Genomic DNA, 15,318 nt, shown 5'->3' with positions numbered 1-15,318 from the left:
GATCACCCTGCTCGTTTATTCCTAGGCATTTGCATAAATTACGATCCGGAGTCGTGTAGTTGATCGTGCACTAATTGGGGCAATTAGGTTCAAAGTTCATACGTGGACAGTTCGAAAGTTGAAAAAGAAAAGCCGACGTTCACCGACCACTTTTATTTCAACAAACCCGTGGCAAAGTTAGGGTTGTTCGCGCCATCGAGGCCGGAATGCAACGCATCAAGCAGCAATGGCTGATTATCGAACGCAAGCAACCTCGGCCGTTGCAATGACGAAGCAGATTCAGCAACGATATCTATCTGGCAGATGGAGGCTCGCGTTTGCTCGGTTCCCGTCCCGGTGCTGTTCCAGCACGCTTCGACATCGGGACAGCATACCATCTTTGGGCTCGGCTTATCTCATATCGTCCGTGCTTGCCACGAATAGCTGCAGGCGCGTCCTCCTGCATACCTCCATACATTCCATTGTGTTTCGTCTGTAATTACACCGAAAGGGACGTGGCGCGTCTTCGTTCGTCGCGCAGAGAATGCGTCCCCTTGGTCTGATTCCAATCAACCGCATGCATCCAACGAAACGTGTCGCATCGTCGACATTCGAACGTTCGAAATACGATTCGAACCTTCGGAGGGTTGACGGGGCAGGTAGATTTATTAACGTTTCATCGGAGGAAGGGTTGGTTTACAGCATTCTTACGGGTAGGGTACATGCTTTCTCAAATCTGTGCCAGCTTATTGCAGGTTTATCGAATTCAGTAATAAATTTAGTCGTTTCGATGATTGTCATTTAAATATTAACGTCCATCAACGTCAAGGATGTCGAAGTAATTTGTTGGAAGAACACGGGATTGCTTTTTTAACTCTCTTATTTTTGGTTCAAAGGTGAGAGTTGCATTCGCCGGACGGGCCCGGTCCCGTAATATTCAGCCCCTCGAATCTTCTCTCAGACGATCCTCTCTCTCCTCTTAAAGGAAATCCCGTGGAAGTCCTTTCGACGTGCGCCAGCCATTACCTCCGCGTTGCCCCTCCTCCCGCGGCCGGGCCGACTGCAATAACGGCACATTAGAGGATTTTAACGCCGAAATTGAATAACCCCCCGGAGGCGGTAACGAAGTTATGCCCGCTCCATGGAAATGCCTTATATAGCTATCCCACCGATGGTAGGAGACAGTCGGAATGAAGGTATTAGGGATGACTGACGCGCTGACGTCGCCTATTTTGTCTCCACCTCTTTGCTCCTCCTTCTCGCTCGTCCTCGTTTCCTCTCGCATCAGCAAAGAGCACCGGCACCCTTCGAATTGGCCGACCGAGGCAGTTTCCTTGCTAGATAGCTTCTAAACGATCGGTTGCTTTTCATGCCCTCCTCGAACCAATTGATTTTAACCTCCACCCTTAGGTTCGCTCTTCGAAGAATTACGTTTTCAAAATAAAAATCTAAGAAACGATGAATTTTCGATAGGGGTAGTTTTCATCGGGAAGTCTTCCGATACGGTTCGTGCATTTTCCCCGCGAGTCACGCGACACGGATCCTAACGGGGGAGGGCGGGAATCGAGCCGCGCGATGACGAGGCGCGATCTCTGCTGGCTCCCACGCCCCAAACGCCCCGCTCGTTAGCCGGAGTCAGCAGCGGTCGTCATCGACGTGTCATTCGGCACCGAGAAGCCTGATTATCGAAAGGGAACGAGCGTCGAGCAAGTACACGAACGGAGATTTCCACCGCGCCGGACGACCGCCCATTCGACATCGACGACCTGACGCAGCATCGGGAATCGGCGAATTGTCGTCGTACGCGTGGGTAGCGTCGAGACGCGGGAACACCTCCTTCTTCGCCGACAACTGTTTCGCTGTATCGTCGTGCTCGATCGTAACGAGGGCTACGTGCCCAATTGGCCCGATCAGAGGATGATACACCGGAGGGTGTCGCGTTTATCCTACTTGCGACTTTGGCGATACCGCGGGAACCCGGTTGCTTATCGAGCACGATTAATAACAGGCTCGTTTTGCTTCACGCTTACCTATGATTTATCGACTGCTGGCCGGCTACTCGGGCTACGAACAGGTTACAAGTTGAAACATTGCGCGATGCTAATGCGCGTACATTGAATATTAATAGACGGTGAGATCGGTTTTCTTCTTCTCAGAGATCTTGTACGTCGTGGGCGTACTAGAGTATCGGATTCTTTAATTAACGTCCCCTTCGTTAACTCGTCGTTTATTTATTTATTTACAGACATAAACTGCTCGTGCAACACGATGTTCGTACAAAGTGAAATATAGATAATAATTATATAGGAATAGAGGATCGTTTAGTGAACATGTTCGCTATCGGGCACACCTGTGGATGTCGATCGTTTTCAGTCGAAGAAGCAACCCCTTCCGAGAAAAGATAGCTCACCAGTTTGTACTGATTTGAATTTGGGTCACGAACGATCTCATTGTCTCAAGAATTGTCTGAGGGAGCAATTCTCTCGCCGAAAAGGCGTCGGTTATTTCAGCTACGTCTTTGGTATCAAGGTGGCGAGCCATGGATGAGGTTAGCGTACCACGAAAAGGGGTCGTCTCCAGGCAATCGGGCTAAACTACGAACTCATTTACACACTTAGCCCGGCTTCCGGCTCGCTCGTTTCTACCCCTCTCCATCCAACGGCTGAGAGCGCAAACGGTTTTCATATTGTCTTTTTATCGCTCATTTTCATTTTATCGCTTGTTTGGCCGTCGACTCGAGTCGTCCGCCTCGACGATTCCCTCCGTCTATCTCTTTCGTTCTGATTCCCTGGCCGAAACGGGCGCCATTAAGGGATTCCATTTGCTTTCTCGCGCTTACCGTGCCGCTTCGATGGCTTCGCTGGATAGTCTTTCGTAAACTTCAACATTCTTTTACATAGATCCTTATTATATAGAATAGAAACGTTGCAAAAATGAATGTAATAATTATTTATAATTATCGATAACCAAATATCGATTGGATGGGTATTAACCAAGGGTTGCTCAACATAGTCCGAGAGATTCATTCAATTCCGAGAGTGTTACCTGCAACTTTCTCGCGGTAATACTTTTACCGAGTCAAACTTGTGCATCGTCACGGTTGTTCCCGTGGGGGGATGGACGACCCTCGTGGAAAAGCGTCGGGGAACAGGCCAGAACGGACCGCCGCGAGCACTTAAGACTATTGTTTTCAATGTAATTGGATAGCTGCCGCTTTCTCTCTTTCACTCTTTGTCCCTTTTACTTCCGCCCGCCCGTTCCGGCAGCTAGCTCGATCCCAGAAGAGGGTGGAAAGCAGTCAGCCAGTCGGTCCCCGTGTACCTTCAACAATTATCTTGATTGTTTTATGCATACACCGACGAGCGGACTCGACACGAGCCGGCTTTACAGAGGAAAGTCTGGCGATCCTTAGATTTGCCGACGAATTACGAGCTAGCAATATGTCTCCTCGAATTTTCTCACTTTCTTGTAGTTCGTTAGCAATCGTCTACGATAACTGTCTCTGTTCTAGCAAATTCTTCACGAAAGAATTTGAAAGAAACGGAAAGGAACAAGGTTCCATTACTGTGTCACGATTACACAACAAAGTCTAGAGATCCGGATCGATGATCGATCCGCTTTAAACCCGTACAGAGTGGAGCACGTCTCAATCTACCGCGGCTCGATATGACGTTACATTGTAACAGAGAAGCTGCCTGGTAACCAGGCGAGATCCGATAGAAACTCTACGCCCAGACAATGCTCTCGACCGATTTAATTAGGATAAGAATCGGTTGGATCGCGTATACACGGCCGTACAATGGGCTGCCGGTTGGGTATAGGGGTGGAGGTGTACACGAAGCCTTCTGTTGCGTGTGTACCGTGGCTCGCCTCCAAGAAACATGATATACAGAAGGGCGAGAGAAGGGTGGAGGTGGAGGAGGTATAGGGATCTGCGGGCCACGGTGGTTTCCAAAAATACCGCAGGCTTCGGCAAAAAGTAACGAGCAGGGTGGCGAGGGGTGGAACACCAGGGACCGTGGAACGTAATACCGCGGAGCGCCACGTGCTAATTATGTAAAAATATGATGCGGTTCGGCCGCTTGCGGTGCAGCCGCGGGCTTTTATGCGCAGCCGGATCTGTTCGTGTCGCCAGCTCTCGCTTCTCTCTCACTCTCGCATACTGGATGCACGCTTTGGCATCGGTTCGGGCCCGATTCCACGTCGAATTTAATGTTCCCGTATCGTGGCCGTGAATTACGGTCGAGCGTGTCGCGGCGGTCGCGTAAACGGGCCTGATTTAATCGACCGCCGTGGCACGGTACTTTGCTCCAAGGCGAATAACTTTTCCCGATTGTCCACCAAGGAAATTCTGCGCGAGCTGAACGTTGCAGGTTGGAGCGATACCGAGGCTGTTTATTAGCTGTGCGCCAAAGTTCCATTTGCCTTTTGATAGCAGGGATAGAAAATAGTCGATTTGAAATTTTCACTCGCTATCTTAGAAAATTTATTAAAATATTTCTCTATGAGATGCAACGTTGCGATGCAGAGTTATCGAAAAGAGAAAAGAAATATTGGCAGAAGCTCAAAATGCGAATAGCGAATACTGAGTCCAGATGTATAAACGATGCACAGGTCTGTTATTCTATCGGTGTTACCGCGCTAGTTCATAAATTCGTGTATAAATCTCATCGTTCTTCGGGGCAAGTTACTGCTAGCATTAATTTCCCGCGCCTCGGCACCGAGGAGAGCAACAGGAAGACGAACGGGACGCGGGCGATTTTACGCACGTGCGAATCGGAACACGAGCGCGAAACGTCTTGGTTCAAGAGGATGATATCAATCTGCACGCGGTATTAATCTATTCATCCGGGAATAAACTGTGCCACTTCAAAGGTGGCTCGCGAATGCGACTCGGAGAAATTGGTTAGGAAAAAGGGGTAAATAGGCATGAAAGGATCATGATTGATCGATCGATCACTATCCGTCTCTCTGTTCTTGGAATGATTTAACGTCGCGGGGACTAATTGAAGAGGATACACGCTCGTTGGATGTAGCCGGTGTTGTGTACACATTATTTGCCACGTGTTGAATGAACTGATTAATTGATACTGTCCGGAGGTGAGAATTGCTTTAACATCGTTGTTCGTCTCTCTTATTCACAATTTTGTCACCGATTTATCGGTTTTCATGGATAAGCACGATATAAAGTTCCATTTAATTTGAGGGATGCTCGGTATCGCGAGAGGTTCAACAAAGTTTTCGATAAACCGTTTTACTTCGATCACGAAGAGCTATCAAGTGTACGAAGATGGAGCGAGATGATGGACGTCTTACACGTAGTCCAATCAATTTTTAAGCAGACTCGAAACGAGACTCGAAGCGAAGGGTGGCTGTTGCCTTGCGCCCTGTCAGGATACAATCTCTCTCTGTATTATGGATGAGAAACGGTCGGGCTCGGAAGAACGTTAGAAAGAAAAAAGAAAATAGTAAGGCACGCGATCCGTGGATAATCGCGTTAATTATATTAGCAGCTACGCGAAACGCCGATCCCACGGGGACAACGCATCGTGCATCTTAATTTTCATCCCTTATTAAAGCCGTCGCTTGGGCAAACAAATCGCGAACCTCCTTTTCATAAAAACGCATCACTGCTAAGACAATACTCGGTAAAAATATAGCCTGATAAATATTACAATTTTTGTAATATAGAAAAGTTAGAAGGGTTAAATCAATCTTTCCGATTCATACCTATTAATCAGCAATAACGTTCGCAGTGGCATTTTTTCCCTACTCTATCTTCGTCTCTTTTTTTTTCTCATATTTCTATTATCCTTGTTGTTGCTCGATAATAAATAATATTTCGCAGCTGGGTCCACGGGAACACGATAAAAGTCGTCGCTCGTCTACGCGCGCTATGCACTTACCTGTTACGCGATAAATCACTCGATAAATTGTTTAAAAGCACGGACTGCCGGGAAATGGCTGGCTTTTCCCTCTCGTCGAATGGTGTCGTCGTAAATAACGCGCAACTTCTCGTGCAGTAAGAACGGTAACACGCGAAAGTGGCAATGCGGGTGGGCGGTCGTTTTCGAATATTGGAAAAACGGAGGAAAACCGTTTCGTTCGCTTCGATCTTTCCGTTGGATAAAGTAACACCGGTGTTTCGATGTTCCAAGCGGTATCAAGAAGATTGCTAAATTAAGTGTTATCTTGTCTGTTGCAGCATCCCTACCCTTCGGAAGACCAGAAGAAGCAGTTGGCTCAGGACACGGGGTTGACGATCCTTCAAGTTAACAACTGGTGAGTGCAAACAATGAATTTGCATGATTTATCAGTAAAAGCGTGATGCCATAAGTTTCGTCTTACATCATAGCAACAATAGGACAGGAAACGATGAATGTTCTCCGATAAACGAACAATTTAACCGAGAAGTATTTATTACATCATGAAATTTTCTTCTTATTTTTCCTTTCTTTATTGGTTTCTTTGAGACGGATCTGTCGAGCCCATTAGATTCCTGACGTGCCCGTGTATCGAAGATAAAATTATACTTGCCGTTTCAATGGATTTTCGCGTCGCGTTCCGATCGATGGAAAAGCCGAGCGCAAAAGAATTTGACGTATGAACGCGTTCCATTTTTTTCTTCCTTCGTAGCCAGGTTTAATGAAGATTACTAGTGTTCCGGTGACGGCACGAATCTCAAGAATTTTCTATCCTACCAACGGAGCGCGAGATATTTTTCTACCTTTCTGAAAATTAAACGGGCACGCTTCGCCGCGTTCTTCTAGTTTCTCTCAAAATTGCTCCGCTCGCTCGCTATTTTCATATGTGCCTGCGAAACCGGCATATGTAATGAGATTCTTTGCATTAATCAAAGCGTTCGCAGATTCCACCACAGTAGCTTATACAATAAATTCTAGGGAAGTAATTGATAGAATCGGTACATTGATATTTTTATTCGCTTCTGCTAATAGGTGCTCGTTATCAGATGACGCATGTATAGAAAATTTCAAAATTATTTTCTTAATCGTCCGTGACGAGTAAAGTAAACTCTCGTATAGACTCGACCATAGAAAGAAAATTTATTTTAATCTAACCAGCGTTGATATCTTAAAAAATTTAATTTATCAGAATTTGAATGCGCATCGGATAATTCAAGCTACCATAAATATAAACGTTAGCATACATTAGCAAGATTTAATTAAGACGTCGAAAGGAGTCGGTATCCATCTGAACCGTCACTCGCGGAGCATCCATCATCCAAGAGCAAACGGCAATTAGTATCAACTTTCTGAAGGATTCCGATTGTCGTCCGTTGATCATACTCCGCTCCGGAACAAATAACTCGGGATAAAACCGTAACGCTGTCGAATGTTGGCAGGGACGTAACGAAGCGACGTTGAAAATAATATCTCGTTCTCTTGCGTTGCACGCTTGCCAGCCAGGTAGGCGAGCAGCTTGTAAAACGTTTACGCCAGACCGCTTTATGCACCTTTAATCTCGTCGCGAAGTGCCGTACCGGATTATACCAGTCGCTATTATGTAGCGACTTTACGATTTTCGTATCTGGGCCGTGTCAGCGTACCGAGAAGGACAAGTAACACACTCTGGCTCGCCTCTTTCTTCTCATCGTCTTTCTCGATCCGTTGGAAACCTCTTCGCGTCGACCAGTTCGGAAACCTGCAAGTACCGTAAATTTCCACGTTGCACGGACGCTACCGATAAACGCACTCACGATTCGCGTACTCGGCCCAAGATTTTCGGCTCGGTTCGCCGTAAAGGCGATAGCGAAATATATACGAGAGAACTCGAGGAACCAATTGCCGGCCCCAACACGCGTCATCAAGGGGATTGTTAACCGTGTCGCGTCGAGGGACACGTTCGACGGGGAACAGGTTAACCGGTGCCTGTAGGTGGCTGCATCCGTTTAGAATGCGGCTGCAGGTGCGGCCGATAAACCGGGAAAATTTTGAAACTGAAGTAGAGAGATAGCGGCTGGCAGGAATGCAGTCGGCTGGATACATTCAGAAACAAAGGTATTTCGTTTTGCGCGAACGCGCGTACGATCCCCGACGTGTCGGGCTTGTATTTAAATACTCCTCAGCATCGTTTCAACCTATTAGCTACTTATCTGCTATCTTCTGTTTCGATATACCGACCGCGGTGTCGTAATCTACGCAAATATTCCGTGAACCACGAGTACACGTATTTCCAGTGTACGAGAACGGGTTACGAAAGGTTGTCGGTGTCTCCTGTTTAAACCTGGCCAGCTTTCTTTCTTTTTCTTTTTTTTTTTTTTTGTCACGTTCACCGGTGAATAAAAAGGTGAACACGCTCGAGATTTCAGGCTGATAGCCGGAGCCAGATTTTACGAGTGTTCGCGTTACCTTACGGCGATTTCGCCGCACAGGTAACGATTGCAATTAATAAGACCCGTTCCCTTCGAGATTCTTTGATGATTCATAATGATACGGTTAATCGTTCGATCGGTGTTTATGACGGGTACCGGGATTAGTTTCGCGGGATTTAATTGGCAACGTGATTTCGGGGATTATCGGCATTCTGGACGTTCGACTTTAGAATGGGAGTGGCACGCGTGCATCCACGTTAGTTTCGAGTTTTAAACGAAAGCAACGTAATCGATGGAACTGCTTTTACGACGAATCGATTATTTCGAGGGATTCCGGAATGGGGATGATCGGATGCCGAAGATTCGGCGACGACTGGGAGTAATGATTATTGGGTATGAAAAGAAACACTTCCTTAAGATTATTGAATAGAATATTTCTTTTATTTGTAATATCTTATATTTAATATACAAAATTGGTATTTATTATTCTTTTATGAAGGTTGATTTAACGATGAGTAGCGTTATAAATCAGACAGCAAACATTGGACGGAAATTCGAAGGGGGTTGATCCGCGACAGATCGGAAGATACTTGTCGACAAACTTCTCGAAGAGTCGCACGTCGTTGAGAAAAGTTAATTCCACGTGATCCGGTACCAGGGAAAGGGTTAAGACGAGGCAGAGAGCACCCTTTCCGAAGCTTAGTGTGTCCTGTCCCGTGAAATCCCCCGTTTCTTCGAGTTGATCCACCGTTCCTTCGTGTCTCGGCTCCTCCCTTTTCTCTTTACAGAGGAAGGAACGCGTTTCCCTTGCTCTCCTATCTAGCCATCTTGATAGATGTTTCCGCGTGCCACCTGCGCCAGCATCCGAATTACACCGACCCCTGTTTACCGTGACGTTTAAGCACCCCCTTTCATCCTTCCGTTGTTGAACGGAAGCGTTAGGAAAATCCTTGAATTAACGAAATCTCGTGTCCCGCGGTGTACGATTGTTCCGCAACGACGTACCTGAAAAATATTCGCATCTTGAATTCAACCCGAATGCAATTCCTTCGTGTTTGCTTTCACCCCAAGGAGGATCGAAATAATCCTCGTTCTCGTTCGGTATCGTACGCGGTGGTGAATCAGCTGGGTTCTCGCGGCCGGATATAAAATGCGAAACGAATTGCCCGAAGTATTCCCTGCTCGTTTCTCTTGTTGCACGCGGTTGGTCCGTTCGCCAACGGAGACGCGGGTGGTTTGCCGCGCGTATAAATAAAATCGTCACGACGTACGCGCGTTCGCCGGCAGCTTTATAATAAGAGAGAGATTCCAGAACGACGACGGGGGTTGGTGGTCGGACGTTGGAGCTCCGGTAATTGTGCACAAATCATGTTTAAGGAGGCCTCTGGCGATCGGGATTTTTCTCATCGCCGAACCCTGTAGTATTTATTTCGTTCGCGTACCAGCTACGCCCACGCACTGCCACGATAATTGCGTATCCGCCGTCTCGAACGGTGTTAATTGCGTCCCGGACGACGCAACCGTGAAAAACACACGCAACAATTCGGAGTGGCGCGGAATTTTTGGCATCGTTCCTCCGTGTTTACGCGCTACCCCCCGGTTGTCGCGTGATATTTTCTCAGACATCTGTCCATATCGTTGACGTCTCGCTCGCGTACCCGCCTCGTAATTAACCGGCCGTAACCTGTGCCCACGCGCAAATTAGTAGCGCATAACTTTTCCCTCGATTCCTTCAGAAATAACCTCGTCCTCGTGCACGATGCTCGTTCGCTCGCATTCCACGCTGACTGAAGGTTAATTAAGCCTCGTGTTAATTGACGTTCAAAATTCATCCTGTTCTAGTTCGAATCGCGAAGACTCTGCGGAATTTTCCCAAGATTTTCGTGAAATTTTTCCAAACGTACCTGGCCGAGGTAAGAACTAAAAGGGTGGTTTTTTTCCTCGCTCGACGAGAGTGCAGTTCGTGATGTATGCTTCGCGTGGGTGGGCAGGCGTAAGGGCGCTCGTAGGCGGACCCCGGAGCTTAGCAAGCGCGGCTTGCACTTGCGCGGCGAAGCGTATGCGAGAGCCACCGCAATTTCTTCGCGGCGCGATAAGTTTCGTGATATATTTCGTCGGGGGAAACTCATGTTTCCGTAATGCAATTAGAGCGTGGCCGTTGCACCGTGGAACGTTGCCTCGGACGGAGGGCTGCGTTCGGGGGCGACGCCGACGACAACGACGACCCCGACGTCGCTACGTTTAGAAATAACCGGTCTAATTAGAATACCCCGGACAAATGAAATAATTCGTGAATAAAATGTTTCTTCTGGTTGTTGTGCGCGTTTCAAGAATAAGTCAGGTTTTCTCTAACCAACTACTCCTCGTTTCTCTTTCTCTATCCCCCTTTTCTCCGTTTGTTTTCTTCTCTCGTTTTGCCTCATTCCCTTTCGCTTCCTTCTCTTTCTCCCTACCTTCGCCCACAATTTTCCGTCACATATATCAAGCCGGACAGTAGTTAGAACCGTTGCCAGCTTGTTACCGTGTGTAACCCTTGTGCGGACCTCGTTGTACCGTGTACGCGCGCTAACTTACGCGGAATCGTGCTGCCGCGGGGATGGAACCGCTCGCGAATAAAGTTCAAGACAAACTGTGTTCGACGAACGGATCACCGTCGTTATTTCTATTGAATAATATTTAACTCGTGAAACAGATGAACTGTCAGAGTGAAAAATGAACGTCTCTAAATAGTTGGACGTTATTGAAACGTTGAACGATGCAATAGAAATAACCATACGTAACGTGGCACAGTATAATGAGGATCATTAAAGATAATTATTGAAATTCAAGCACGCTTCGTATTTTCGGAAAAGTTTTCAAGTATATTAATTTATTTCTTGTTTGTAATGTATCGTACAGAACCTTCCCTATTTCCATCCAACACCAGCAACACCGCTTCTCGAAGCACGCCCGACGAGCGTCGCAAATACGTACTAATATTCTCGCTAATTTCTCCGCTTTCCCCGCGCCGTCGCGTATCTCGCTAATAAAGCGCAGGTTATTTATCGGCTCGCCCATCCCCCGACCGTGGTGGCTGCCACTTGGCTCGTTTATCTCGATGTCGCGTCCGGCGCATTTTTCCTCGCTCGCTATTTTGCTCTATTTCAGCCGTGGTCGAAATAATTTTATCGCTTAGGCCGTACGTTTCGTCGATGTTGTTCCTCCTCGTTCGAGTCACGCTTGAAATAATTTTATCAGTCTCCGACGACGCGTGTTCCGCGCGGATATCCCGTACAACGTTGCGCAATTCGTGAGCGTATAAAAGTTTCAATTCCTTCTTTTTATATATTTAATTCGATCGAATTTGCAACAGCAATCAACGCGTCAATGAATTTCCAGCCGGCAATCGTCGTTTTGCTCATTTCTCCAAGGCGTCCCGCCGTCGAGTGTCGCGGCGCCGCTGGCCGACTTCCTTTCTTAACATCGCGTCCGAAATAATTTTATCGGCCGGGCCATTTATTCCCTCGCACCCTCCCCGCGTGCTCGTCGTCGAGTCCGTCAAGGTGTTTTTCTTCGCGCGTTCCATACCGCCGCGCTACCGTTGCGCTTCGATTTGCTCTCTTTCAACGGAGGTCGAAATAATTTTATCACTTACAGCTGCAACGCGCCGCGACGCCGTAGACCGGTGTCTTAAGAGGATTTCGATGTTAACGGAGACGAAGAGCGATTTCGCTTAAGCCCCCGAGACGACGCTTAATCACCGGACGAAATTTACCGTCCTCCGTACTCGGCTGTTCCCCGAGAAGGGGAAAAACAGCTTGCCTCGACGATCTTCTAACGATCCTCCCGTCGAAACATCTCGTTGCATCTTCATTTTTCCCGATATATCAATCCTGCATCGCATTATCGATACCGCTAACGAACCTGACTCAATTATCATCGCCACCCCGTTACGCGATAGCTCCTCGAGCAAGATATTTTTTCGCGACACGCTTCACCCTCGAGCATCGTCCTGGGAACGATCTCGCGTGCACGGACTGACCTGTGGCACGGTATACAAAGCAACCACCTCTCTTTTGCGGCGATATTCTGGCTCCTCGAGCGGATCGTTAACATCATAACTATACGTCGCCCGGGTAATTTAGACCGCTGTAAAACCACGGACCGGGTCCGCGTTACGGGGTACGTGCGTTATAAACATATGGATGCATGTTTGCACATATATATTCCTGTGTATACCGGGTGTTCGATGATTCAACAAATAACTATCAACGTATTCAACAAGTCCCGTTAGATAACAAATTTCATATACACTAAATGTCTGTTCAATTTCAATATTGAATTTTTTTTTATATAAATGTCTGACTTGGGGTAGTGAATCAATTTACTTGTCACAGAGGGATGTTTAACATAGTTCACCTGACACCTTGTATATAGCCGTTCGGCTATAAGCGACTTGCTAACAAGACATTTCGTTTTACAAAATCGTCCGAGAGCCGGGAGCCACGCGAATGGGGCCGTAAATCCCGGGACCGGATGTTAATATCCCCACCCAACGAACTTACCCGTCCCTCGTCATTCCCGCGCCTACTTTCCCGCGTTCGCAAATATTGTTGCACCGCGCGTGGATGTCGCAGTTTTGAGCCCAATGGCCGTTAAACGTCACTTCTGCGGCCGGCCTCGAACTAATCTCTTTTACGCGTTCCGCGAAAACGCACCGGCCTGAACGTACGAGCTCTGTCAGTGGTACGGGGAATGATGGCCGCTAAATCATTCAGCTGGCAACGTGTTTCGTTCACTGGGTTAGCCATCGTTGTTGCCCGCAGGGTTAAATAAGACGTGGTAATTGAATAGAACACGCGTTTCCCTTCGCTTCGATCCAGTTCCGACATCGTAAAGATTCCTTTCTCCGGGAATTTTTCTACCTTCCGAGAGGGAGAATTGGGTAGAGTCGTTTGCATTCGGGGTTAAGGTGCGATCGGATTCGAATCGGATAGGGATAAGAGGGTTCGATTAGACGCGAGAGGAAGGAAACGGTGGATTCACCGCAAATGAGCTCGTTCTGGGAAACGAGGAGCTGTTGGATCTCGTGGTGTAACTAAGAAATTGCTTTCTTTCGTTTAGTTAGACATTCGAAGATCAATCTTTTCCCTATTAATTTATAGATATTTGTTGATATTTGTCCACCTTGTCGAGATTCAGCTAAGATTCCGATTCTCGGCGTCGATCCAGAGGTCGTAGCGGGATCGTCCGATGGTCGCTTCTGAATTTGTGGAGGGTAACCGAAGCCTCGGGAGCTCACGCTCGGTCGAGTCGAAAATCTTGAAGCGGCCGTATAAGGCGCTCGAGCGGCATGGCGCGAGAAAGGGTCGCGAGGTGATGGAGTGACGCGATACCAAGGTGCACCGGTGACACCGTACACCCGGCTGACTTACGGTCCCTCGCATCACCTGCTCTTACAACGTACAAACGAGCCTGTACACCGTCGAGCTTGATCCGCGACGCTTCGAGGGCCTGCGGGAGTTCGCGCGACTCGCACGATTGATGGCGCCTGGATAAAAATGAACCGAACGGTGGCACGCTGCTTGCCAGTGCTTTGCGATCGCAGGTGGATGCTTCGAAAGTTTTTTATTCGACGTGTTATTGGCATTTTATTATCATTATTTCAGTGTAATTATTATTTGATCGATCGAATTCTTGATGGCGAAGTAAGGTAGTCCAAGGGTTGCGCGCCACTTTCGACAAACGACAGGAAGCAAACGCAGCCCCGGGAGCATTCGGTCCCGACGAGAAATCCGAAATCGTGTAGTACACGCCGGTGATTCGGACTCATTGGCTGGCTTCGTGTAACAATCTCATTTAGCCTTGCTCACCGCCCTCTCCCCGACCTCGTCGACCTCTCACCCTGACGGCGTTTCTCTCTCATCAAGCCGCTCGTCCGCCTGGAAAGTCCCCTCGGTGCTACGAGCACACCACCGTCAGCATCGAGTCCCGTATAGCGAAGCAGCCGAACCCTCTGGGGGCCGTGGGGTGGCCAGGAGTCGGATATCTAATTAGCGGGGGCTGATCGGTAATTACTACGATTAATCAATCCGTTTTCCATTTGTGCGAGTTGCGCGCGCTCGGCTGTGCGAAAGGGAGAAGAACCCTGGCTTCGGAAGGGGTGACAGAGGGGGGTTGCAACGGTGAGAGAACGCGAGAAGAATAGCGGCATTCGTGGCGGCCGGTACAGAGAGAGGGTGGAAAGTGGTGTACACGAGTGAAAAGGGGTACCAAAGTCGAGAGAAAAGGGGTGTGCTCGTGGATCGACGTTGGTACTTTCGAGATTGGGATTGTCGAGCTTCCGGTCAATTAAATCCTCACAATGAGACGGTGTTTTCGTAGACCTAACAGCCCTCTCGAAAATTCTTCTCGTCAAACGAATGTCGGTATTTCCAGAATAAATTTCACCCTGTTGAATTATCTTGCACCGCGTTTCTAATTACCTCTGTTGATTCTCGAATAAATTAACGACCGTAGCAATCGATACACGGGGGATGATAGACGGTGACGATCGTTTCAACGTTGTAATTTGATTAAGCTAGAATCGCGACGTGTCTGGATTTCGAAACAGCTGCAAATTATACCTCTCGCTCCCAATTAATGGATCACACCTACGCAACGAGCAGAGCAAAGAGACGGTGATTCGAGGGACCGTGAAGGGGGAAGGTTGGAGGAGGAAGATCGGTAGCGTTACGAGATTGACCGGGTCAATATGCATACGTTTCGACCCACTCGACAAACTTTTATTGCATTAGGCTCCACACGTGCATTTGCCCCTTCTTCGGGCTCGCTTAATACTCGTTGAGGAACATTGTCAATGGCGTAGGCAGAGATGACACTTTTAAACTCTATTGAATCTTCAACGAGAACATGAAAAAAATTTTTCATCGAAGAGTATCATACGCCACTGCGATCAGAGGAGATCCGGTTAGAAACAGTACGCTAATGTGATATGAAGAGAAAGCGAACGAGTGAAACTTCGGGCA

At 47.8% G+C, this 15,318-nt stretch overlaps 1 protein-coding gene across 5 annotated transcripts in view; it reads left to right on the top strand.

Moving 5' to 3' along the window:
- Window positions 1–15,318, top strand: part of LOC114875343 (homeobox protein homothorax) — a 369,739-nt gene that overhangs the window by 283,156 nt on the left and 71,265 nt on the right. For all 5 annotated transcript variants that reach the window (XM_029185507.2, XM_029185504.2, XM_029185506.2 and 2 more), the window contains one exon: window positions 6,185–6,261. In XM_029185507.2, the coding sequence (XP_029041340.1) occupies window positions 6,185–6,261 (77 nt within the window). The remainder of the gene's footprint in view (window positions 1–6,184; window positions 6,262–15,318) is intronic.

Source organism: Osmia bicornis, chromosome 15, assembly GCF_907164935.1.
Source record: "Osmia bicornis bicornis chromosome 15, iOsmBic2.1, whole genome shotgun sequence".
Taxonomy (NCBI): Eukaryota; Metazoa; Arthropoda; class Insecta; order Hymenoptera; family Megachilidae; genus Osmia; species Osmia bicornis.
Note: the sequence above shows the minus strand (reverse complement) of the source record. Positions and strands in the feature narration are given on the sequence as shown.